Raw genomic sequence first — 27,197 nt, 5'->3', positions numbered from 1 at the left:
TCGTGAGCTGGGCCATCCGGGCCATCCCGGGTCTTCTATCTGGCCCTGCCTGTCCTCTGCAGCAGCAAAGGCATCCTGTGTGGAACAGTGTGCATCCATACAGGACTTGGCATCAGTCGCTTGGTGAAATACACTCTGCTTCTTCCTGTGAATAATGTGAACAGTTAACAGTTCGTGCTTCACTCTTAAGAAACCTTTTTTTTTTTTCTTTTAAATAAAAATTTGGCTTCTCTGAGTCCTCTTATTGGAAAGCCTTCCCTCCACCTTTTTCCATGCAGATAATTTGACTGGAATGGTTGGCACTGCTCTGTATGTAAGCCCAGAGGTCCAAGGAAGCACCAAATCTGCGTACAACCAGGTAAAGGGGCAGCTTTCTGGGGAGAAGGAAAGGTCTCAAGAGTGAGATAATAGTATGAACATTAAGATCACAGCATGTGGGGTTTAGTTACCAGCTAAAATAGGAACATTCACTCATTTGCTATCTACTATATATTCATATGTATATCGAGAGACTATAGCAAATAGGACACATGGTGCTCAAGGACTGACTGAAGCTGGCATGGTTGCCGCCAAGGAGCTTACAGTCCCCTCATCCATCCATAGATTTGAACTAACCTGGTTCCTGGCCAGGCCCAGGCCACCCAAGAAATAAGGCAGTCTAGTAATAGGACAGATGTCTTAGTCCAGCCCTCACGGAGATTATCCATTAGTGGATGAAAATGTGGAACATACAGAAATGCCAACACATGTAGGAAATGCCACAATGAGTGTTTGTTTGTAAGACTTTGGGGGTCACCAGTGATAATGAGAGAGGCTCTCCTACTAACCCTTGAATCCAAATTCATTCAAGAGTTTTTCTTGAAAGTGGCTCCTGTGCCTGTGAGCAGTTACCATGCGCAGGCCCCTCAGCTGGGTCGTGCTCGGCTGCCTCAGGCACACTGCCTTCTGAAAGCCCTCTTCCCTCTGACACTCTGCACTGACTTGACCTTCTTCTTTACTTGTACTTGCATATTTTCATATGTTACCAGGATTTATTACAGGATCTTTCTGTTGTGCCATTCTTCCATCCTCACTGGTATGGCTTTGCAAGCAATAGTTGATCTTGGCTGTTAACTGCAGGGTTTAGTCAGTGTTTCACTTTTGAGACAATTAGTAAAGATGCAAAGTAAATGCCTATGGCAAATTGAGGTTGTCCTTGCTCTTTAGTGATTATTCTTAGTGGTCAACCAGTGGTTATGTACGTCTGTATACACAGCTAAACCAATTCCAATTAATTTTCAAGGAAAATGTTGCAAAGTCATGCCAAATGTTTTACCTCATCTATACTTTATACATATATTTTTTCAGAAGAAATCAGATTTCTTCTAGAGTGGCTTGTTTTTCACTTACGCAAATTTTGTTCCAACTAACCCTGCTCATGCTCTAATTCCCCGTAAATTACACGTTCCTATCAAGGCTGTCTAAATACAATTATTTTTCCTCCCCAGAAAGTGGATCTGTTCAGCCTGGGAATTATCTTCTTTGAGATGTCCTATCACCCCATGGTCACAGCCTCAGAAAGGATCTTTGTTCTCACCCAACTCAGAGATGTATGTATCCGATGTTTTAGTGCATCAGTTTCTAGTAACCTGAATCTTTGCGTGGACATCAGAATTCAATGCAGGGTACTTTTCTGGTATTTATAATATAGAAGAGGTGATCCTGCTGTAATTTTCTATATTTCTAGTAAATGGCAACCTCCAGCGATGAGAAACTTTCCCTGTTTTGTTTATTTTTAGAAATCCTATTTGGAGAAATTGCTAGGTTATTTTTTAAAATTATTCTGAGAGATTTACTCTTAATTTTCAAACAAAGGAGAAATCTAAAAATTTTACATAATATCAGTGCAGTTACAGCAGTGGGAATGGGTGATAAGGATAATGGATATTTAGTTCTAGAAATTAAAGGTTCCAGCTGAATGGACCTGGTATAGTAATGCGTAAAGAAAACCACCATGACCAGAAGTGAAAAGGGGTCTGGGAAAAATATCAGGCACTTGAATTTTTTTCGGCAATGAAATGTCCATAACAGTGTCTAAGGTCAAGGATGCCCATTAGAAACAGCATTGAGGTGAAAGTGGAGAGTGAGGTTTGGGTAAGGGTGATTTAGATTTACATATTCCTGAACAAGAGATACGAAGAGCCTTCTTCTTCCTTCCTGAGCAGAGCGAAATAATGTGGGAAAGCACTAGAATTATTTCACTGCCAGTATAGCGTGGATAGCTGTGTTCATATAATATAGGGGTATATAAAATTATTACTGTGCCCTTGCCTTGACTTGGAATGGTCTTAGAGAATGATGTCTTTGATGAAGTGCCTCTCATTAGTCTAAAATTCATGTTTGTTCTCTCATTTCAACAATATCTAAATTATCAAGTTAATGTTATGATTGAAGTTGTATTTACCAGAAAGGTGAGAACTTTTGGGGAAGTAGAGATTTCAGTGTTAATGTTTTTCTCTTACCCTGCATTGGTGGTTTGGTGTTTTTGCCTTTTTTCATCTGTGTGTTTAATAAAGCGACTTTGTCTTTCTCTGAAACCGTTTGATTTTAAAATACATACCTTTGTCCTCAGAGGAGGTGCTTTTTATCACCTAGGTTGTCATTTGGGTAAAGTTTGTATTAAAATAATACATATGTACTTAGAAGGCTGTGCACTGGGTTTCAAGAAGGTATTACTTTATTAGCAGATTTTCATTACTGTGTTTGATTTTCTTACCTCTGGTGAATACATGCTTTCACTGTGGCAGTCTGCCAAGCACTTGCTGATTTGAATATAATATTCTTTTAGCCCACTTCGCCTAAGTTTCCAGAAGACTTTGATGATGGAGAGCATACAAAGCAGGTAATTTTCTGATGCTTTAATTACTATCTTCACTCTTGGATTTTAATTACTATTTTTCTTCTTTTTCAATTAGTAATCTTCTGCCACTCATTCTTCTGTCCTGGGAACAATGTGTGTGTGGGGAGGGGGGGATGAAAAGATAAAGCACTTAAAATGTTGCTAGATTTTAAATACACCATAAAATGTCAAGAATTGGCATAGAAAATTAACAAACAGTGTTCTTTTGTGTGGTTCATTGTGCTTTTGAAGTGCTATTTGGAACCTTGGCTTAGCTGTTGAAAAAAAGAGAATGCTTTTACAGCTCATTGTTTTAGAGAAAGCTTGGTACTTTTAAGAAAAGAAAAAATAATTTAAAACTAATTGTGTTCTGTTTTGTGGTTAAAGTAGATCAGATTGTAAAGGGGAAGACTGGACAGTCTGATGGTACAGTATTTTAAAGCAAAATAAATTCTGCGTGTTACAAATCTCTGAGTGTGTATGTAACCGTGTCATAGGTTAATATTGGCATCCAGAATAATTATTAGTGAATTTATGCATTGCACTTCTGGCGTGTATTTCTTCTTAGTGCTGGTTTGTCTTGGTGAAGTGTTCCTCGGTTAATACTCTTGTCATATGGAAGTTTATTCCTTAAACTGACTCTACTTAAGAATTATAATCAAGGCAAAAATTTCTTAATTTCAATTATTAATGTTCAGAACAGAAACCTAGCTAGAACATTACATTAGTTTGCTATTTCTTACTTATTGGTTATGTATCAGATGGACAAGTCACTTAACTTTTCTAGACTTTAATTTTCCTCACCTGTAAAATAAAGGGATTAAATGCCCTTTATTTATATATCAGCACTAACATGACATTTATGGCTAGAGGGACTCTTCCTGCCTCATCTATGAAATTTGGGAAGAACCTTTAGAAAATACATTGAGTTGTGTTTCTACTTCTTTTGTTCTTAAGATTTTTTTTAACTGAGTCATTCCTGTGTTTCTGGATGTCCTAAGTAAATGTTCATTTCATAGCCTTTCCCTCTAACAAGATCAGTCTTACTCAGTATTTCCACATGTTGGCGGCTGTGGTGTCATAACAACCATATTAAACTACACACACGAGAGCAACTATACAAGCCGTTTCTCACCACAGTGATAGTTGTCCATCACAAGTACTTATTGGATACCCTTGAGCATTTGTGTTTGGACTGTGTAAAATCAACACCAAAGCCACCACGACAAAACCACTACCAGTAGCTGCCACACCGCAGCCGTTACTTCTTATCTGAAAGGAGGCAACATAGAAAATGCTCAGACTGAGTGTGACACAATTTTTGCCACACACAGAAATTAAGCAGTATAACAGGGTCTGTCTGTTGTGCTGAATAGGGTATTGTTTTTACCAGTTTAATGTAGCATTGCTTTTCATAAAAGTTGTATCATGTGAATTCCTTTCTTTACATGAAAAGCAGTTACCTGAATTTTATCCTAAAACCGGGGTAGGAGTTAGGGGGAGTATGAGGAACATATATTAAAGATATATTATTAGAAAATGTTTAATAAGTTTCATCTAAACGTTGAGATTTTCTGATCTCAAATATTGCTCTACCTCCTTATAAATCCTTATTATAGACAAGAGAATTAAGGAACCTTTCGAAGGTTTAGGTTGCCTTCAAATAGTTCCCTGCTTGGCGAGGTAGTAGCTGTGAAGGTATGATAAAGAGTAACATAAATCAAGAGAATTCTAGGGACTGGTATCAATACAGATAACATAAGCGGAGAAGAAAAAAATAAAAAGATGTTTTGCACCACTTATAGATTCCAGCAGCTACTACACATTCTAGTAAAATTAGACATCCAAAGGTATTTGTTTTATGTTCTCACATCTTTCGATACAGTATTTTGTGTGTTTAGAAGGCCTACATTCTGCTTCTAAGTAGTTGTTGAGTTGAGGATTTTTTGGGTCCTTTATGACAATAACATAGGAAAAGGGCCTCCACCTTTTAAGAAACACTCCTATTACCTGGTTGCACAACCCTATGGCCGTGATGAGGTGCAGGGGGAAAAGCGACAGATTCAAAGATTTCAGAAATTAAAATGCACCAACTAAGTGCAAGAAGTGTGGTGTCTTTTCTTTGACCTGAACCAACTGCTGCTCCTCCGGAGAATTCCTGAGCATCACTGGTGTGCCTGGGTCTTGTTCTAGAAGTCTGTCATCTCCTGGCTCTTGAACCACGATCCAGCCAAGCGGCCCACAGCCACAGAGCTGCTCAGGAGCGAGCTGCTGCCGCCACCCCAGCTGGAGGAAGCGGAGCTACATGAGGTGCTGCACCACACGCTGGCCAACGCGGACGGGAAGGCCTACCGCACCATGATGGCCCACATCTTCTCCCAGCGCATCCCCCCCGCCATCGACTACACCTATGACAGCGACATCCTGAAGGTGGGCTTCCGCCAGGCTCACGCAAGGCTCACGTCAGTTCCTTGCTTTTCTTGGATACCTTTAATGCCTCCAACATAAATTCTTAACCTGAGGTCTGTGTGTGCAGAATGTGTGCATATCCATTATTCTGGGAAGAGCCAAGAGCCACACTCTTAATCACTTACTTGGAGGAATTCCTGACCAACCGCCCCCCCTTTCCACCCTCCCATCAGATTAAGAAACAGTGCTTTTAGAGACTGAGCTCTGGCCCAGCTGCCCAGAGCCAAAAACATCCAACCAGCTCACATCCAGTTCAGGTAGTCAGCCCCTCCTGGTGTTGGCTGCATATCAGAGCCACCTGGGAGGCCCTTTGACAATCCAGCTGTCCAGGCCCAACCGACATCCATTCTAATGACTTGGAATCTCCAGGTGCGAGGTACCTCAAGAATCTGTTTGAAAGCTCCCAGGTGGTTTCTGAAGCATAGGTAGGTTTGGGAGGCATCAATATTTTCTTTAAAAAACAAACCAAAAACAGCAACCAGAATCTGAAGCAATATAGCAAAATGTTAAAATTTCATCAAATTGGGTGGGCGTAATAACAGATTTTTGTTATGGTGTCTGTATGTTTCTGTATGCTTAAAATAGATAATTTCCTAGTAGAGGAAGTAGTGGTAAGATATGTGGAAGATCACTGCAGATTTCAGGAGCCACTTTTTGCTGTGTGACAATATTAGAAGGATACAGGATTGTAGGTGATCTTTTTTTTATTTTTGTCTTTTTGTCCATCTATTGTTTCTAAATTTTCTCTAGTGAAATGGTACCACTTTTATAATAAGAAACATGAAAAAGAAAGGCCTTTACAAAATATGTAAATGCCATGTGGCTTTCAAGGGGCTCACTGTGAATCACCTTAATATGTGGGAGGGGGCCTGCTGCCATTAGGAATTTTACTGCTCACAGCATCCCTGAGAGTCCTCAGGGAGCACGTGGCTATTTGACTAGCTCTTTCTGAAGGGCGTATGTCAATGTGGTTAAGATCTTGGACCTTGAACCTTGCTTTCCTCCTCAAGTAGGACATAGTGCAAGACATGTGGTTTCTTCTTCCCTTGAATGTGTTCAAAAAGGGACTGACTTGATGAGATCTCTTTTGTGATGCTGAGAATAAGCAATGTAACGCTGACGGCCACACATGAATATTTTAGAAGAATCTCTTTTATTAGGCTTTGATGACATTTTAATTGGTCATTTTAGGGTAGCTTCTCAATCCGTACTGCCAAGATACAGCAGCATGTGTGTGAAACCATCATCCGCATCTTTAAAAGACATGGTATGTTCTTTTTTAAAACTCATATGCCTTCTCAAAATATTAGTTTCTTCATCATTAAAATGTACTGTCAATGGATTTGGGTGCAATCATATTTTACTTTTAAATTCGGTTATACGCAGCTGACATCATGTGAAATTTAAGCTTATTTTTACAGCTCAGCTTGTTGAGGAAAAACAGATTTGAATATTACAACCTTGCTGTACAGCTGGTTGTAGAGTCAGAAATGTGACTAGATTGACAAACTTAACCTTAGGTGAGCTCTCCATTAAGAAAGATGGGGGTAGCCTGATGGCTCAGTTGGTTGTTGGAGCGCGAACTCTCAACGACAAGGTTGCCGGTTCAATTCCTGCACGGGATGGTGGGCTGCGCCCCCTGCAACTAAGACTGAAAACAGCGACTGGACTTGGAGTTGGGCTGTGCCCTCCACAGCTAGATTGAAGAACAATGACTTGGGGCTGATGGACCCTGGAGAAACACACTGTTCCCCAATATTCCCCAATTTAAAAAATTAAAATAAAATAAAAAAGAGAAGAGTCAAAGATAGACTGATGATGCTTCCAACAGTCCCAGTAGCAGATTATTTAACTGTCAGCTTTGTAGTCATGTTAACTTGCCTCCTAGGAGAAGGAGAACCTGATGATCAGCTGTTTTTTCCCATTTGGTGTAGGAGCTGTCCAGTTGTCTACCCCACTGCTGCTTCCCCGAAATAGGCAAATATACGAGCATAACGAAGCCGCCTTATTCATGGACCACAGTGGGATGTTGGTGACGCTTCCTTTCGACCTGAGGGTGAGGCTGGGAGCACTCTGCTGACAGTTTGGATGCTGTCTCTGGTCACAGGGGTGGCACATCTGTTAAAGGATTACCCCCACCAATGTTTTTTTGTGGTTTTTTTGCTGGACTTACAATCTAAATGTCACCCTTAGGAAACGTATTCTTATGGAAGTTATCAGCGTGAGAGCTTTACTAAATGTTTACTAGGAATTTAGTAAATGTCCACTGTGCTAATAGTACAAGTGCTTTTGGCCCTAAACACCGGAACCCTGCGTTGTAGGTGCCATGTCTGTACCTCTGTACTGAGCTCAGCCGAGTAACCATAGCAAGTTAACCCAGGCAACTCAGACAGATAAATAAGAGTTTTTTCTTTATTTCCTGGCTAGATTTTCGGTAACTTCCTAATGTGTTAATGTCTGGAACCATTAAATTCTTGTAACAGCAGTGTCTCTGCTAATTGGATCTGCTAAATTTTGCTCATGCTTTCTTCTGATCCCCAGGGTTCCCTTTGACAGTGACAGTTCCAGTTGTTTACCCACGTAGTGTTGGCTGCTTGCTAACAAGCCTATCTATAGCGCTGTACCTTTGTAAGACAGACGAGTTTAATACCTCTCATGTACAGAAAGCACATCTAAGTAGAGAGACGAGCAAAGGATTTAACCAGGCAGTTCTCAGAAGAGAAAATGCACAGGGCTGATAAACTGCTGAAAAGATGTTCAACCTCACTAATAGTAAGGAAATGCAAAGCAAGGGTATCTCCACTTCACCCATCAGACAGGCAAAAATATTTAAATTAATATCCAGAGAGGACAAGGGGGTAGGATAATAGGTACTTTCATATGTTGCTGATGGGAATGTAAATTGTGAACCTTTAGAAAAGCAATCTGAAAGTATTTAATAAAAATTTTAAAAATGTTGATGCACATGCTCTACCCTTTGAATCAGCAATTCCACTTTGAGAAATTGATGTAAAGAAAATAAACATATTGGTGTATGAATATTAAAAGGATGTTCACTGTCATATTATGGTGAAACTGCATGTTCACCTATAGGAAAATGGTTGAATAATTTCTTACGGAATATTAATGAGGTATAAGATCAACATACATATATATTCAGATGTATCCTTATCTATATTTGATCTGTAGAAATGCCCATGGTATATTGTTAGCTGGAAAAAGAGAAGTGTGTTTAAAAGGAACTCTAATATCCCATTTTGGTTATAAAGAAAGACAGAAACTTTTTTTTAAAAAACCAACGGAGTGTGTACATACAGTGCACTATACGTTTGCATCACCGAGTATATGTGAGGTGTAAACATGCTCTCATGTGTGGGAATGACCACGCACACCAACTTGTTTCTCTCACCGTAGAGTGAAGTGTGACAGAATACACTGAACCTTGAACCATGTTTTTCTGGAAGCATTATGGGATCAAGGCAGTTTCTTTTTCATTTCTATGTTGTGCAGTTTATTGCAAGAACATGTTTTCAGAAGAAAGTTCCTTCCATATTCTTGGCTTCTGTTTTTCCTTTACAGTAAATAAAGTAACTTGGGATTATTTTGAGGGAGAAGTGAATAAATAGTATCTCAGACTTTTGGGCTCTGTTAAGGAAAGTGTAAAAGTACAAGCATTTACATAGCTATACTTAAAACTGGCTGCTGCTTCTCTAGACATTAGGAGACTAAAGTGTAGATTTTTAAATATATCCCTTTCTGTGAGCTAATAGTCAATTCCAAAAATATAAAAAGTATTCACCCTTTGAAAATTTGACCCATTAGTTATTGATACTATCAGATCTCTTGGGACAATCTCAAAATGGTTTTATAAATTGTGGTGATTATTAGTGGGTGATTATGAAGAATTTCTCCTAAAAGACTGATAGGAAAAACAGGAAACTCACCATAAGAGATAATACCAGTTCAAGAAGATGTGAATGATAAGCAGTGCACAACTTTGTACTAAAAACCAATGAATGCGCCCTTTCAAAGGGTGAACTTTGTGGTATATGAGTTGCATCTCAATAAAGCTGTTATTAAAAACAACCAAAAGGAGTGTGCTAGTTGGCACATCTTGACATTGACCTTTGAAACTTTATTTTTCAGGTTCCTTTTGCAAGATACGTGGCAAGAAATAATATATCGAATTTAAAACGGTAAGAAGCAATGGGTGTTTCATTTGGTGGATGTGGGAAGAAACCCAAATGTCTTGTCATCTGTGATCCCTACACAGTAAAGAATTCGGGGTTTAGAGTCCTGAGCTTGGAATATGGTCGAAACGCCCAGCCACAGTAACCCTTTCTATAAGGTGGGGAGGACAGCCAGCCTCCTCTTTAGAAGGAAGGTAGCAGTTGGGTAAGTACTCTGAGGCTCCTGCAGTCTGTTCTGTGCCTTCTAAATGTCCCCAAGGAACATCATAATTATTTTCACAAATGGTGGCTTGAAAAAAGCATCTGTCTATTCTTGATCATAGGTGGCCCCTTTTAAAATTTAATTGGAGGGACAAATGGCCGATGGTCCCCATGTGAAAACTGCCTACACAGGCAGCTGAACAAAAGCGGTGTGTAGGGAAGTGGAGTAAACCCAGCAGGAGCCGTGAACGCTGGGGAGCTCCAGGCACTTAGCACTAGAGAAAGGTTTTCTGTACATTCACATACCAGAGGGGTCTAACACCAAGGTCTTCGTAAATTGGAGCAGTATTGTTGTCAAGGAGGCACCCTACTTTGAAGCTTTTCTCCTCAAAAGAAATCAAAGCTCTTTACACACCTTTATTCTCAGCTGCCAGGTGAACAATTAATAGTTATAGTCCTAAGATGTGGGTATCACTGTGTAAGAAGCAAGCATTTAAGGTAAAATTATTTCTGTGTGTAATTTCATCTCTATTTCAGACATTAAAAAAAAATTGAGCCCCATCATTTAATAGTGGGAAAGCTGGGAATGGAAACCTAGATCACGAGGCAAGACTGTTCTGGGCAGATGTATCTTTAAGCGCTCTTGATCGTACCACTGATTAATTTTTTCCTATTTGTTACTTTTATCTTGTTCAACAATCTCTTATGCATATTTGATTCCAGTAAACAATTACTTTAGAAATCCGGGTTTCTCTCTCCAGATACTGCATAGAACGTGTGTTCAGACCTCGCAAGTTGGACCGATTTCATCCCAAAGAACTTCTGGAATGTGCATTTGATATCGTCACCTCTACCACCAACAGCTCTCTGCCCACTGCTGAAATCATCTACACTATCTACGAAATCATCCAAGAGTTTCCAGCCCTTCAGGTTGCTTTCTGTATTCTAACGTTTGAGGTTATTCCGCATAGGGTCCTCATCCAACATGGGGGGAAGACACTGCCTACAGAGCTCCTCAGTGTGTGCTGGCAAGGAATCACAGTTTTACTAAAGCAACTGAAAAGAGTTTGATGATGTTGTTTTTGAGGTTTACCTCAGGCTCTCACCTCTGCCTTGATAGGAAAGGGTTTTGTTTTTGTCCGTTTTGTTTTAGGGGGAGGGTGTTGTTTCTCTGCCCACTCTTCCAAAATACAAGAAATTAGGCTAAGATTCCTGGGATGCTTTTAGTATGTTTGTACCCTGTTCAGAACCCTCAGCAGCTGCCTCCTCATGTTTGCATGTTACCTAACCAGTGGAGATCGCTTCGAGCACAACGGTTTGCTCTCCTCAGGCCTTCCCTCCCCATCCCACACGCATGCCCCATCCACTTCCACCATGGTGCCATCAGTCATGGTGTTGCCTTATCTTAAAATATTTTTTCCTCCCAGCCATGGATTGGGCCCTTTCTCCCCAAGAAGCCTGACTGCTCCCTCGTTTTGGGCTGGCCACCTTTTCATTCCCACTCTCACTGACAGCACTTGAGATGAGACATCACTGCTTCCTTGAGTTGTGTCTGTTGTTAGTTGTTCGGTCAGAGTGTGTGCTCTTTCAGGGCAGAGCCCATGTGTCTGCTTTTCTGTGTGCCCCACTGCACCTAGCCCAGCACACAGCTCACGACTCTGAATGCTCGTTAATGGGCTTGTGTGGACAAAAGTAACGATACCCATTCCACCAGCCTGTGCTTATAATTCAGTTGCTATTGAACTTGATCCTTTCCCTCGTGAAATCTGTGAATTTGCTCCGGTTTTTTAACAGCTGAAGGCCAAGTATTTTTCATGTGTGTAATAAAGTGTTAAATTAAACTCTTTGACGATAGCAGTGTAAAAAGAATGTATATGAAAAAGTAAGCTAGAAAGCAATATGCTAAAATTCAGTCTACCATGTTCAGTCCACCCATGTATTAGGATGCTAAATTGGTGGTAAGATTCCGGATTTGGTCATGTACCTATATTACTTTTATAATGAAAATATATATATTTTTTTGGTATCCTAGGAAAGAAATTACAGTATTTACTTGAACCATACCATGTTATTGAAAGCAATACTCTTACACTGTGGGATCCCAGAAGATAAACTCAGTCAAGTATATGTTATTCTGTATGATGCCGTGGTAAGCATTTAATTACTTTCAGATGATATTGAAAGATAATACTAGTTCATGAGCAGTTTCTTACTGATGTAACTATAACACTGAATTGGGAGTTTATCTCCTTTCCTCATTGCTGTAGGTAGAAGAGCCAGTTAGCTTTGATTATATAAACAGTTAACAAGTACTGGTTGAGCTTTTATTCTGGACTAAGGCTTGTACTATTAGTGACTCCAGAGTGATTTTTTTTTTCTGATTTCCAAAGATCAAATTATCTTATTTAATTTGTAATATAATAAAGTTCTTCACTAACCTACTTCTCGAGGCAAAAAAAAAAAAAATGACCTATAGTGAGCACCTACCCCTGTGCCCAGCATATTCTAAGCTCTTCATGTGGATTAACTCACTCCATCCTCAGAAGAGCTGTTGTTATACTTACCTTACAGAAGCCAAGAAAAAGGAATGTTAATATTGAGAATAAAAGACTTATGCCCTGCCCTTAATTCTTCCAACCTGCCCATGCTATTCAGTAACGTCATTTTGGATTTGGATTGGTTGCACTGGGGAAGAGTGGCTTAAGTCTCTGTTGGAGCCTCACTTAGCACAACTTCCTGTGGGACTGGGGCAGTGGTACCTCCAGGTACTCTTCCTTATTAGCTGCATCGTAGTACTCAATACTCTAGTATGTGTGCAGGTCCTTTATTGTATGTGTAGAGAGCTTGGAGGGGAAACATTGAGAATTTGAAATAGTGTTATATTATGGGGCTTGGACGGAGGTGAATGCTTATCTTTTCTAATTTCTTTTCATGTTAAATATCGTTTTTATTATAAATAAGAGGCATCTAAGAGATTCAGTAGCAGTGCCAGTCTATGATTAAGGCAGAACAAATAGTGGAAGTCCATAATGGCTTATTGTTTTTTATACACCAAAAGGCTTAACTAGTTTTTCTTTCGTCTGGCAGGTACACCTCAAGGTCCCTACATTACTGTTTGTTTCTAGTGGTTCTCTCCTCCCCAAAAGTGCTGCTGCTTTTTAGCAGTGACAGATACAATATGATGATGTCGATCAGACACTGGCAGAAACCCCAGGGATCGTGCCGAGGGGTTTCAGGTCAGCCGTGTTCCTATCCCACAGCCACAGGCTAACTGCCAGCGTGGGATGAAATGCTGAGCCTGTCAGTACGTGGTTTTTATTAGGCGAACACAGATCAGTTGACTTAAATTTCCACTCCCCAGCCAAACACCCTGGGTAAGCCCATCCAACTCTGGGTCGCCTCACCAATTAGCAAGTGCCGCTTACCCCTTTTTAATTCTTTTATGTCAGAGTTTTTCAAATTTTAAAACACTGTTATAGTTTTATAAGTAACTTGGAAAAAAATTTTTTTCAAATCAAAATTAATCCATCCTTCATGATTAAGAGGAGTTTGTCCAAAATGAAGAGTGTACTTGTCAGAATTAGCCTGGAAATTGTATCTTGCTCAGGGCCAGTTTGATCACTCATCGTTACCTTTTTCTTCTACATTAGACAGAGAAGCTGACAAGGAGAGAAGTGGAAGCTAAATTTTGTAATCTGTCTTTGTCTCCTAATAGTGTAAGTATAGTGTAAGTACCTCCTAATGGTGTTATTACAGCTCTCTCTGTGATTTTGATACCAGAAAAATGTCACCAAATTCTTGCTGCAGTAAGGCAGCAGCATTTCCTGCCGCCTCACAGACAGTTTCTCCCTTGAGTCTTAATAGGTACCATGGCAACCTCGGGGATTAGGGGAAGAGAGACACCAGTGCTGTGATCAAAGAATGCCTCTCCCTGCTGCTGCTAATGTGCTGTAATCATCGTTCTTTCTCCAGCTCTGATCCTTCTCTGTCACAGCCCTTGTAAAGGCCCTGCTTGGCAGAGCCTCCTGCTGAGCAGACCTAGTACAAGCCGTCCTCTTCTGAAATAGATCCCATGGGACTAGAATGAGGCACAGAGCTCTGCAGACTCATTTGTGTATTCACCCCTCCCACAGCCCACCCCACCCCAGTCTTCTGTCACCTCTGAGTCTGATTAAAGTTCTTGCTTTTCTGGTACATTTCCTATTCCTAAAATCTTGCATTTGATCCCATTGGCCATGAGGAACATCTCACGGCGTAACCAGGTTTGTTGTATTCTCTCTACAGGCATCACATTGGGCCCAGAGCTTTGGCATAATAACCCACACTTAACTGAGTCCCTAAAAAGTAGAAGACAACAAGGATTTCTTACATTTTTCTGAATGTTTATATAAGAAGAGAGATTTAGAAAACAAAACAAAGCAGAAAACCCTTTCCCAGAGCCCTTCTAGCCCTTGGTCTGACACTCAGTTACCTGAGCCTGTGATGCTCACTCAGCAGGATTCGCGATGGGGCGGATTAAATACGATTATACACCAGTCAGGCAGGGTCACTCAATTTGTGGACAACTACAGTGTTGCAGGCAGGTGCTAGGGATATAACGGGAAGTAAGTTGCAGAGTCTACGGACGCTTTCAACGTCTTAATTCATTTATCCTTTAAAAATCCATGAGGGAATACATCGCAGCATACTCGTATATCTACCCTCAGCTCTTTAAAACAACTTTCACAGGGCACACGTAGACCACAGTTTAAAGAAATCACCCATATAGTCTGCAGACAGAGACAGTAGACCAGATACATAGCACTAGGAGTTCTAGAAATTCAGCCAGGTTAAATTTTAAGTGTTAAATATTGGAGGAGATATTAATGATATGCAAAGTGACCCATAATATTCTAATATGAAGCACGGTATTTAAATGATACCCTAGACATGTACACAACACACACCTATGTGTACAAATGTATAAATAGCACAAAGAATCTGCTCAAGGAACTGCCCGGTTCAGTAATTTCTTACCCGAAGATTTAGGCCTCCGAAGTACTTTGAATTAATGTCACATTCCAAACATATTTCACACTTGCACATGAAAGCTGCACTCGTTGCTAAAATAGCTTCTTTTTGCTAAATCCACTGGTCAGTTGATGATGATAAGCATTAATTCAAAGTTGTATGTTTGATTAGTTGAAAATGGAAAAATTACTATCTAATAAAGGAAATTGGTACTCTCATTATTTAAAAATGGAACTCTAAGGATATTTTAAAAAGGGAGTAGAAAGATTGCAAAAGAGTTTCAAATATCTGGCCCAGTCTTATTTTACAGGTGACGCAGCAAGGCCCAAAGAGATACTATGACTTACCCAAAGTGACGTGGCATTAGTGATGACAGGATTAGGACCCAAACCTGGGGATTTTGATTCTAGTGCTTCTGGTGTTTTATTAATTGGGTAATTTAATGTTAAAATTTATTGAGAAGAAATAATTTATTACAAAGATTTTAATAAGACAATTAAAATTAAAATGTTTTATCTTTAGTAAAAAGATTATAGATTTTAATACTTTTTGGATTTTTTAAAAAATACAAATGATTTAAGATTATATTATATTAAACTAATATTAAGCTAAGTCTTCATTCCGCTCTTAGGTTCCAGGTGCCAGTTAGTTGAACCAGGTTCTACTTGCCTACAACCTTAAAATAGCTATAATTTTGTTTGTTAAGTTGCACTTCAGCTCCTGGGAGTTTTCTCTCTGGTCTTAGGATCCTAGTTATTTCCTTTCACCTGTGCCAGGGCCTGTGCCTGGCCCACAGAGGTCATCACCAGCCACTGCCCTCTCCTGGGGAGGACGATGTGTACAGCTGGTGAGAGGTGGGAGCTGGGTTTGAGGTGTGAGCAGAGAGAAGGAAAGATCACTGCCTACAGGAGATAACATCTGAGCTGCATCCCACAGCCACCAATAGGAGTCATTCAAGCAAAGGGAGGAGAGGGAATTTCTGGCTGACTGGGTGTCGTATTAGGACGAGTCTGTCTTTGCCTTCCTGCCCCCCTTTTGTGTGCCTGTAGTAATGGGAACTCATGAGAATGAGGATGAAAAGGGGAACAATACTGGCTTGAAAATGTATCATTAATGGAGGCTCTGCTAGTGCCAAGGTCTGCTCTGTTGGGGCCAGCATTAACTAGGTTTGTGTGAGTAAAAATAAACTGGGAGTAGGTGCCTGAAGCACTTGTGCGAGGTGCCTTAGAGTTGCTGGAAAAGGATAATCCTCGATTGGGATTATGGTAAAGGCTCAAATAATTTTCAACCACAAAGTTCCCTTCTTGGCAGTGCAAAGCTCTGCGGGGGGCCCCCTGTGTGTACAGAACACAGTGCAAAGTGAGTCCTCCCAGCCGGCCGTGGACTGGAAGCTAACTGTCTCTCTTTGCTTTCCAGCTGAGTCGACTCTACAAATTTATTGAGCAGAAGGGAGATTTGCAAGATCTAACACCAACAATGAATTCATTAATAAAACAGAAAACAGGTGTTGCCCAATTGGTGAAGTATGGCTTAAAAGACCTAGAGGAGGTGGTTGGACTGTTGAAGAAACTTGGCATAAAATTACAGGTTTGGCAATTGTTCGATTCTGGCATTTGTAGCATTAATAACAGCACAAGGGGGAAATGGTCTTTCTTTTATTAATGCTAATAAGTGTTTTATTTTTTTCCAGAAGAACTCTGCTTTCTACCTTTTGGAACATCTGATAGCTAGTAATAATTTTGGCTTAAATCAGAATTCCTTTGCAAGGGTCAGTTCCTATCGTACAGCAATTCTTATGTCAGCCTCAGAGAAGTGGTTATTCTTGAAGAGAGCAGAGTTTCTCTTGGCGATCTATAGCTAAACAGACTTTGCGCCAGATCTTACTGAATATTTGGTTTATGCTGTGTAGATTGTTCTGATGCTACTAACGGAAAACGGAGCCCCTGACACATTCGTGTGGCGTTTCACTTGACAGGTCTTGATCAATCTGGGCTTGGTTTACAAGGTGCAGCAGCACAGCGGGATCGTCTTCCAGTTCATGGCGCTCATCAGACGGAGGCAGAGGGCTGTATCCGAAATCCTTGCAGCTGGTGGCAGATACGACCTGCTGGTGAGGGCTTGCCCTGTATTTGTCGATCTGTTCTGGCTTAATTTCATTTCTTCCTCAACTTGTTATTTTGAGATATTTTTCAAACCTACAGAAAAATGGAACCAATAGTATAATAGAACACCTGTATACCTTTCTTTTAGGAATAGAAATGTCTTGTGAACCACATCGGTAATGTTTTTAAACTTTTATTTTAAAATAATTATAGATTTACAGGAAGTTGCAAAGACAGTGCAGAGAGGTCTTGTGTACGTTTTACCTAGTTTCTTCCAATGGTTAAACCTGGCATAACTCTAATAAAACATCAACATCAGTAGACATTGGTCTACTGTCTGTGTACAGTTCTGTGCCATTTTATCACAAGTGTGTGATCTTTTATCACAAGTGTGTGGCTGTAACCACCACTGCCGTCAAGATGCAGAGTTGTTCCATCACCACAAAGTCTGTTGCTGTCACCTTTACCACCACTTCAAAAGAAGTGTAGAAACCTGACCTGCCTTTATGTCCCTTACCCCATCCCCCATGTAGAATGTAATTGTCTTAAATTCTTCCTCTACATACACTGAGAGCCATCAGACAATGCTATGCTTATTACTTCGACTGTCAAACGCTAAGAAACTCTAGAAGAAAATCTATTGTATTTCCCAAACATCTTTGGTTTCTGATGAAAAATGTGCTGTCCTTTGAATTATTTTTTTCCCCTATAGGAAAAGTGATTCTCACTCAATGCTTTTAAAGATTTATTTATGTATTTGTTTGTTTACTTTTGTCTTTAGTTTGAAGTTTATGATGAGTCTTGGCATGACTTTCTTTGGATTTATCTTGTCTGGTACTTTCTCAGTTTCTTGAATCTATAGGTTTATGTCCTTTGCCAGTGTGGGCCCCCACTGAACCCCAGCAGGACGGCATCAGAGAAGATGAAATGGGAGCCAGGACTTTCACATCTGCCTGCGGGTAATGCTCCCCCTCCCCAGTGTCAGGGGAGGCCAGCAACCCCAGGATCCTGGACTTTCACCCCCACCCAAGCAGCTACAAAGCCACCCTCCAGGCTGGCATGGTGCCAGAGGAAGCCGAGTGGGAAGCCGGAACTTGCACCACTCTGCAGCAGTAACGGGGTCGCCCACCACGCCCCCACCCCCTCACCACAGTATCAGTGTAGGCACGTTACAGGCATTATTACCTGTTGTCTCACCTTTTTCCTCTCCTTGGACTGATGACACAAGGGTTAGGTCTTGTGTTATATCCCTGAGGTTCTGGAACATTTTGCCTTATAGTCTGTTTTCTCTCTTGTTCAGATTAATTCCTAATGTTTCATCTTCAGTTTCACTGATTCGCTCCACTGTTATCTCCATTCTGCTACTGAGCCCATCCAGTGAGTTTTTAAATCTATTTCTTTAAAGATGTACTTTTTTTACTTCTTTCAAGACTGTTTGTTGTAGTGCTTGCTGAAGTGTTTTTATGATGGTTGCTTTAAAATCCTTAGGTAATTCCAACAACTGTGTCGTCTTAGTGTTGCTGTCTGTTGATTACCATTTCTTACTCATTTTGAGATCTTCTAGGTTCTTGGTATGATGTGTGGCTATTAGTTGAATCCCAGATATTTTGAGTATTTTGAGTCGCTGGAGGTTATCTAAATCTTCTAGCTTAGCAGGCCTCCTCGGGTACCACACCTATGAGGCAGAGAGGTGCCACCTTGCTACTGCCGACTGGGGGTAAAGATCCAGGTTCCTCATTCAGCCTTCTTAGACGTCCCCAGAGTAGGAGACTCATGCCTTGTTACTGCTTCCCACATGTCTCCACTGACACTGGTGACGGGGTGGGGGTTTGGTAAGAGACCTGCTTATTGCTGTGTAGTGGTGACAGTTCAGCTTCCTGCTCAGTCTCCTCTGGCAGCACCCCAGCGGGTCCGGTGGCCTTGTTACTGCTTGAGTTGGGGTGGAAATCCGGGATCCTGGGATTGCTGGCCTCCCTGATTCTGTCGGGGATGAGGGCATTACCTCCAGGCAGATATGAAAGTCCTGGCTCACATTTCATCTTCTCTGATGCCACCCTGCTGGGACTGTGGTTGATGGGGGGACTTCTTACACCGAGATGAATGTATAGGCCTGCGCTCAGCCTTTGCTGGTGGGGGAGGGCCTGTGTTTTTCCCTGTGGTGTTTGGCTGGAGCAGGGCAGTATTGTACAAATTTTCTGACCTGTTGGGTTGTCCCTTTCATGGTCTTTTGGCCAAAGAGAAGGTTTTCATCTGGGCTTTTTTGTTGGTTCTCTTTGGAATGTCTGGGTTACTGGTTTCTCCAGCACTCAGTCCAGGATATATGAGGCAAAGACCAAACCGAGGGAACTAGCCACATGTCATGTGGGCCCTGGCCATCTACCACCTTCTCTGCACTTCACAGTCTTATGTTTGTTTTATATGTAATTTTTAGCTGTGCTTAGCAGGAGGAATAGGAAGAAGTGTACCTACCCATCTTGGGTTCAGAACCTACATATGTTACATTTCAATAGTAACATAAAGTAAGTAAAAAGAAACAGTGAAATTAATTTTAATAATAGATTTCATTTAATACAATACAAAGTGTGATAAAAAAATACAGTGACTGCTGCTGCCGAGTGCCGTCCAACAGAAAGGCAGGGATATTCGATATGGGAAGCGGCACGTCGTACCTTGGTGACAGTGTGTGACAAGTTTCAACTTGTTCGGTGCAGTCAGTCAGGTGTGAGCTGTGGTTGAGAGAAGGTGTGTTATACAGTGTGCTGTAAATCATTCCCCATCATGACAACACTCCGTGTCACACATCGCTTCTGGTACAGCAATTTCTGTCCAATAAAAACATTATGGTGTGTCCTCATCCATTTTGTTCACTGGATCTGGCACCATGTGAGTTCTGGCTCTTCCCCAAAGTCAAAATGTCCATGAAAGGTAAACGTTTTGAATTGATTCAGGACATCAATCGAAGCAACCACAACAGTACAACTGAAAACACTCATGAAAAAAGACTTCAGAACTGCTTCAGAAAGTGGCCAGAACAATGGGATAAGTGTGTTCCAAGCAGGGAGAATATTCTGAGGGGGATTAACGGCAATGTGTCTTTTACTGTAATAAATTTTTTTAAATTTAAACATTCACCGTGTTTTTTGATCATGCCTCATATATCCAAAATATTATTTCAACATGTAATCAAAAATTTTTAAATGATCGAGGAGCTATTCTACATTCTTTTTTCTAAATATTTTCAATACGTGTTTACTTAACCCAATATACCCCAAATACTATTTCAACATGTAATCAGACATCTAAAAATTATTACTGAGCTATTTTACATTATTTTTTTTGCTCTGAATCTTTGCAACCAGTATGTATTTTATACATACAGCACATGTCTATTTGGATTAGCCATATTTCAAATGTTTAAGCCACATGTGGTTAGTGGCTGCCATATTGAACAGTGCAGTTCTCTATGTAACATTTTCCTAAACTTGCATGTGTGCTTGCTTTTCTTTCTCTCTCTCTCTCTCTCTCTCGCTCTCGCTCTCGCTCTCGCTCTCACTACACACACAAGGTGTTGATAGGGTGATTCCTTCTGAAGGCTTGTGGTGGGGAGAGTCCATTTCCTTGCCTTTTTGATGAACCCTTTGATGATAAGTTGCCCTCTAATCATTGCGTTGCCCATAATTGAAGTTTCTTCTCTATTTCATAACCAGAGCTGTGTGTCTTTCTCTGCAGATCCCCCATTTTCGAGGACCACAGGCTCTGGGGCCAGTTCCCATTGCCATTGGGGTCAGCATAGCTATAGACAAGATATCTGCTGCTGTCCTCAACATGGAAGAACATGTAAGTTCTGGCTTTGCTTTCCAGTGCACCTTAAGTGGTCTTTCATTTTGTAGTCATTTACATGGAGCCCCCATATGGCAGCGATAGACTAGAGTTTGGGAGATTGTTTTTGCCCTGATAGGCAACCCTAAGACTTGGCATAAGTCCTTGCATTTCAGTCCTTAGCCTCTAGCTGGGGGACCTTAGACAATCCATCCATCCTTTCTTAACCTCACTCTCCTCGTCTATAATAAGCTATGTAATTCTTTGTGTTTCAAGCAAGATTAGTTTTCCCAGAGGAAAAGAATATCTTCCTGATGACTTAGTGTACTTGAAATAATTCCTATTTTAAAAGACTAATATTAAAGGTGGGTTTTTGTGGGTTTTTTTAATTTATGTATGTATTTTACTATATCACTTTGAAGCACAAACTTCTGCACATGTGTTGCTGTACAGGATTTCAAATGCCTGTCTTCGTAGGAGTGCTGCCTCCTTCCTGGGTGGTGGTCCTGCCTATATGCCTGCAATCTCCTCTAAATGTCATCACTCTGTTTCTGATCCAGGTTACAATAAGCTCTTGTGACCTTCTGGTGGTAAGTGTTGGCCAGATGTCCATGTCCAGGGCCATCAACATAACCCAGAAGCTCTGGACGGCGGGAATCACAGCAGAAATCATGTATGACTGGTCACAGGTGAGGAGACAAAAGGCACCTGTGGGGGGAGTGCAGCTAGTCATGGCTTCCATGGCACACCGTCCTCAACAGCTTCAGGGCCTCAAACTCTATCTGCCTCTGTGGTTAGACTTGCTTCCTGTAGTAGTTTCTGATTGCCAGTAACAAATGACCACAAACTTCGTGCTTTAAAACAGCACAGGTGTAGTAGCTTACATTTCGGGAATTCAGAAGTCTAAAATCAGTATCACTAGGCTCAAATCAAGGTGTTGATAGGGTGATTCCTTCTGAGGGCTTGTGGTGGGGAGAGTCCATTTCCTTGCCTTTTCCGGCTCCGAAAGACCACTCGCATTCTTTGGCTCAAGGCCCCATCCTCTGTGTTCCAGCTCGGCAGTGTAGCATCTTCTTTCCTCTGTGACCTACACTTCTATCCTTATATCTGTCTGACTCTACCTCTGACCGTGTCTACTTCTTACAAGGACCCTTGTGATTACTCTGGGCCCACCCAGATAATCTCAAGTTCCTTAACTTGATCACATCTGCGAAGTCCCTTTTACTGTGTAAGGTAACAGTCAGAGGTTCTGCGGCTTAGGACATGGACACCATTGTAGGCCATTATCCAGCCGACCACAGTTCCCAAAGGCATGCTGTGTTTAGCGTTTTTGTGGCTTCATATCCTCAGACCTCCTATAGCTGACTGAACACCTGCCTGCCCTTTAGAATGTGGGGCCTTTACATAGGAAACGTCTGTAGTGCCACAAGCAGATCGCAGAGGGGCTGCACCCCTAGGTGATCATCCAGGTTGTACACACACCTATCCACACTCAAGGTGCTCCAGAGCATGAAGACAGATGCCCGTAGGAACAGAACCCCCACCTTCCCTCCTGCTCCTTTCACATCACCTGCCAAGTGGTTTTTTTTGAAGCCGCTGCTGTCCATTTTTGTGTGTTGTATAAAAACTCATGTCAGAAGTAGGCTGGGCAATAACTTTTACTAATCATTTGACAGAGCGGTATCCTCTTCCGTTTGTTTACTTGTTTCATAAATTGTTAGAGAAGTAAGTACTCTGTCTTACAGTAAAATGTAAGCCCAGTCCAGCACAGGGGCGTGCCCCACGGCCTTCTCTGTTCTGAGGTTCTGTGCTTTATGCTTCGGTTCTGCTTTTCACCTTCCACTATATCTTGTGTTGCCTTTGCTTTCCTCAAAGGCCATTTCAGAGAGAGTGTTGTGTAATTTTTGGCACCTTCCATTGAGATTTGAAGCTTTTGAAAACCTCTTACTGTGTTCTGACCACACTGAGTGCCAATGGCCCCTTATACCGTATTTCCCTGAAAATAAGACCTAACCGGAAAATAAGCCCTAGCATGATTTTTCAGGATGACATCCCCTGAACATAAGCGCTAATGCGTCTTTTGGAGCAAAAATTAATATAAGACCCGGTCTTATTTTCGGGGAAGCATGGTAGAACAATAGTGAAAGTAATGAAGCAAAAGAGGTCTTCTTCCTGTTTTCAATTCTATACTTTTCTTGCTTAATATTTATAACCCCTGAAGTCAGCATGTTCACTTTGAGAATACAGTGGAATAGTGTTTTCATTCTCCTTAATTACTTGAAGCTGCTTCTCCAGATGCTCAGTGTTTATTTCATATACTGTGCTTATTTATTTCAGTCCCAAGAGGAATTACAGGAGTACTGCAGACATCGTGAAATCACATATGTGGCCCTTGTCTCAGATAAAGAAGGAAGCCATGTCAAGGTAAAGAAATCTTTCACAGTTCCACAGATTTCCAAAACTCTGTATTAACTGTGGAGCACGCAGCTTCCCACTGAGGCCATAGCCTTGGGTGTGAGTGGAAATTCATTACTTCACTCTCCTTGCATTGCTGGGCTTGTTACTGGAGAGACTGTATAAAATAAGGAAGAGAGTAACTGAATCCGAACACTTCCTTAGAGCTTAAAAAATAAAAAAAATAAAACGGTAGCTGTAAATTTTTCCTACTCTTTCCCCTTGTTTTCTTTTTCCATCTAAGAAAATAAGAATAATTAGAGCTGATAATACTGACGAGCATATCCTCTGGCTGCTTACTAACCAGTTTTACTGTGTTGCATTTAATTAAAAATGCTCATAACTGTACCACCTCATAATCGTTATTTCTGTTTTTAAAGGAAAAAAATTAAAATCAACATTTTCCGCTTGTTTTTCTCTTATAATGTGTTTGGTTTTGATATCAGGGTAATGTTGGCTTCACAAAATGAACTGGACAGTGTTCTCTTCTGTTTTCTGGAAGATTTTGTGTAGAATTGGCATTATTTCATCCTCGTATATTTGGTTGAATTCACCAGTAAAGCCACATGGGCCAAGATATACACATAGAGGTATTCCGGTTACCTTTTGTTGAATGAGTTTTGGTAGTTTATATCTTTCCTGGAATGTTTCCACTTCATCTAAGTTTTCAAATATTCCCTTGTTGTTCTTTCACTTTCTGTAGAATCTGTTGTGATATCCCTCTTTCATTCCTGATACTAGTAATTTATGTCTTCCCATTTTTTTATTCCTGATCAGCCTGGCTAGAGGTTTATCCATTTTATTTGTCTTTTCAGAGAACCAGCTTTTGGTGTCATTGATTTTTGTTTGTTTTCTATTTTATTGATTTCCATTCGTTATTATTTTCTTTATTCAGCTAACTTTGGATTTAGTTTGTTCTTCTTTTTCTAGTTTCTTCAGACAGATCATGGGTTGACAAACTACAACCTACAGGCCATATCTGGCCCTCAGCCTATTTTTGTATGGCCTATGAGCTACAAATTGTTTTTATATTCAAAGGAAGAGGAGGGGGAGGGGTAGAGTATGTGACCTGCAAGACAGTGTGTGACCTGAATAGCCTAAAATGTTTACTGCCTGGCCCTTTACAGAAAAAAAAAATTGCTGGCCACCTGGCTTAGATCATGGATTTTAGGTTTTTCAATTAAATCAAGCATTTAACACTATAAATTTCACTCTAAGTGCTGCCTTAGTTGCATACCACACATTTTTATATTTAGTGCTTTTGTTTTCATTCAGTTCAGAATATTTTCTAATTTCCTTGATGATTTATTCTTTGACCCATAGGCTATTCAGAAGTGTGTGGTTTAATTTCCAAATATGTGGGTATTTTCCAGAAATCGTTCTTTAATGATTTCTAATTCCTCTGTGGAATTAATCATAGAGTTCATACTCCATATGATTTCAGTCCTTTAAATTTTATTGAGACAGGTTTTAAAGTCCAAAATATGGTCTGTCATTGTAAATTTTCATGTACACCTGAAGAATGTGTATTCTGCATTGTTAGGAGGACTGTTTGATAAACATCAATTATCTCATGTTAGTTGATAGCATTGCTTAAGTCTTCTATATCTTTACTAAATTGTTTTGTCTACTTCTATCAATTATTGAGAGAGGAGCATTAATCTCTAACAATAATTGTAGGTTTATCTATTTCTCCTTTTAGTTCTATCGGTTTTGCTTTGTTTTTTTCCTAAACTTTTATTTATTTGTGTTTTTCCAGGACCCATCAGCTCCAAGTTAAGTAGTTGTTTCAATCTATTGTGGAGGGCGCAGCTCACAGTGGCCCATGTGGGGATCGAACCAGCAACCTTGTTGTTAAGAGCACCTTGCTCTAACCAACTGAGCTATCCAGCCGCCCCTAGTTCTATTAGTTTTTGCTTCATGTATTTTAAAACTGTTATTTGGTGAATGTACATTTAGGATTTTATATCTTCTTGATGAATTAACCTCTTTATCATTATGAAATATTCTTCATCCCTAGTAATATTTCTTGTTATTAAGTCTTTTGGTTAGTGTCTACATGGCTTATCTTTTCCCACCCTATCTGTGTCTTTATATTTAAAGTAGGTTCCTTAGAGACAGTTACTAGTTGAGTTTTGCTTTTTTATCCACTCTGACAATCCGCCTTTTAATTGGAATGGTTAGACCATTTTTATGTAATGCAATTATTGAAATGTTTGGGTTTAAATCTACCATTTTACTATCTGTTCTTTTTTCCATTTTTTCCTCTTTTCACGTCTTTTCATTATTATTTATTATTCCATTTTATCTCCACTGTTGGTTTATTGGCTATAACTCTGTTTTGGGTGGGATTTTTTAGTGACTTCTCCAGGATTTATAGTATACATCTCTAACTTACCACACTCTGCATTTAAAAAATATTACACACCTTCACATGTATTACAACAGAATACTTCCATTTCTCCTTTCATCCTTTGTGCTGTTGTTGCCAAATATTTTTTTCTACTTATTATAAACCCTATAATACATTGTTAATATTTTTAATTAGTCAATTACCTTTTAAAGAGGTTTCAAATAAGGGGGAAAATGTCCTTTATATTTACCCACATAGTTACCATTTCTGGAACTGTTTATTTATTTGTATTGAGCCAGGTAGCATTCTGATTTGATTTTCCTTCTGCCTGAAGAACTTCCTTTAATATTTCTGGTTAGTGCGGGTCTGCTGGTGATGAATTCTCTCAGCTGTTACTGGTCTGAAAAAGTCTTTATTTCACCTTTTTTTTTTTTTTTTTTTTTTTGTACTTGGAAGGTGTGTTTATCTTCTGACTTGATTTTTTAAAAGTCTGCTTTTAAAAATCTGTATATATCTTTTTATAATTTTCTAGTATCTTTTAAGATTTTTTTGTCACTGGTTTTCTGCAATTTGAATATAATGTGCCTGTGTGGTAGTCTTTGTTTCTAATACTTGGTATTTATCGGGCTCCTTTGACCTGTAGATGTATAGTACTCGTGAAATTTGGAAATATTTCAGACATTATTTCTTCCAATTTTTTTTTTTTAATTTTTTTTTTGTCCCTTTCCCCCTTTTCCTTCTGGAACTCTGATTACACTACGTTATCATTTGATATTGCCCCATGGCTCACTGAGACTCTCCTTTTTGTTTTGTTCTGTTTTTTCCCCATCTCTCTGCTTTATTCTCAATCAGTCCGTGCAATCTCTAATCTGCTGTGAATCGCATCCAGTGCATTTCTTATTTCAGATACTGTATTTTTTCATCTGTACCAGTTATAGATGTGTTGTTTTTTAATGTCTCTCATTTATCTCCACATTCTAGTTCTTGTTTTCGTTACATTCTTTATAAGATTTGTAATAGTTCTTTTAAGGTATTTGTCGATTAATTCCATCATCTCCAACATTTCTGGAACTGTTTCTATCTTTTAATGTTTCAACTAATTGTGAGTCATATTTTCTCACCACTTTTCATGCCTAGTAATTTTTGACTGGTTGTTGGACATTATGAATTTTACATTTTTGGATGCTGAGTTTTCTTCAGTTTCTATAAATACTGTTGAGCTTTGTTCGGGGATGTAGTTAGGATCCTTGGATTCTGTTTGATCCTTTCCAGGCTTGGTTTTAAACTTTGTTAGGGTACATCCAGGGCAGCCTTTAGCCTCCGCTTAATTTAGCCCCATTATAAGGCAGTGCCATTCGGAGGATTCTGCCTCATGCCCAGTTACGAGATCTCTCTATTCTGGTATTTCCAGGCTTTGAGTTCCAGAAATTATTATGCCTACTCATTTCTGGTGGTTGTTTTTCCCTTAGCCTTGGATAGTTTCCTCTCACCCATGCACAGATCAATTCTCTACCAAAGTTGTGAGTGGACTCCTCTGTAGAGAAATCATTCTTTCTCTGTGAATGTGTAGCTCTCTCCTCTTTGGTCCTCTGCCCTATAATTTCTAGCCAACTTGGCCTGCCTAAACTCCAGTCTATCTCCCCCATTTAGCAAGACTCCTGGTTTGTTTAGGTTCCCCCTCCCAGCATTGCAGTCTGCAAACTTCATCAACACAGTAACCT

The 27,197-nt window shown here is 40.1% G+C and overlaps 1 protein-coding gene across 5 annotated transcripts in view; it reads left to right on the top strand.

Moving 5' to 3' along the window:
• EIF2AK4 (eukaryotic translation initiation factor 2 alpha kinase 4) overlaps window positions 1–27,197 on the top strand; it is an 86,572-nt gene that overhangs the window by 49,211 nt on the left and 10,164 nt on the right. For 3 of the 5 annotated variants that reach the window (XR_012494784.1, XM_019725509.2, XM_074327917.1), the window contains 15 exons: window positions 279–358; window positions 1,488–1,589; window positions 2,828–2,881; window positions 5,072–5,308; window positions 6,539–6,614; window positions 7,282–7,403; window positions 9,494–9,543; window positions 10,500–10,668; window positions 11,771–11,887; window positions 13,389–13,454; window positions 16,165–16,335; window positions 16,724–16,858; window positions 20,580–20,687; window positions 21,230–21,358; window positions 23,007–23,093. Coding sequence is in view for 3 of the 5 variants with exons in the window: in XM_019725509.2 (XP_019581068.2) it covers window positions 279–358; window positions 1,488–1,589; window positions 2,828–2,881; window positions 5,072–5,308; window positions 6,539–6,614; window positions 7,282–7,403; window positions 9,494–9,543; window positions 10,500–10,668; window positions 11,771–11,887; window positions 13,389–13,454; window positions 16,165–16,335; window positions 16,724–16,858; window positions 20,580–20,687; window positions 21,230–21,358; window positions 23,007–23,093 (1,703 nt within the window). In the remaining 2 variants the exon portion in view is untranslated. Of the gene's footprint in view, window positions 1–278; window positions 359–1,487; window positions 1,590–2,827; window positions 2,882–5,071; window positions 5,309–6,538; window positions 6,615–7,281; window positions 7,404–9,493; window positions 9,544–10,499; window positions 10,669–11,770; window positions 11,888–13,388; window positions 13,455–16,164; window positions 16,336–16,723; window positions 16,859–17,696; window positions 17,810–18,150; window positions 18,228–20,579; window positions 20,688–21,229; window positions 21,359–23,006; window positions 23,094–27,197 lie in introns of those variants that run through there. The other 2 variants (XR_012494785.1, XM_074327918.1) reach the window with 2 other exon arrangements.

Source organism: Rhinolophus sinicus, linkage group LG03, assembly GCF_036562045.2.
Source record: "Rhinolophus sinicus isolate RSC01 linkage group LG03, ASM3656204v1, whole genome shotgun sequence".
Taxonomy (NCBI): domain Eukaryota; kingdom Metazoa; phylum Chordata; class Mammalia; order Chiroptera; family Rhinolophidae; genus Rhinolophus; species Rhinolophus sinicus.
This window is presented reverse-complemented; position numbering and strand designations above follow the sequence as displayed.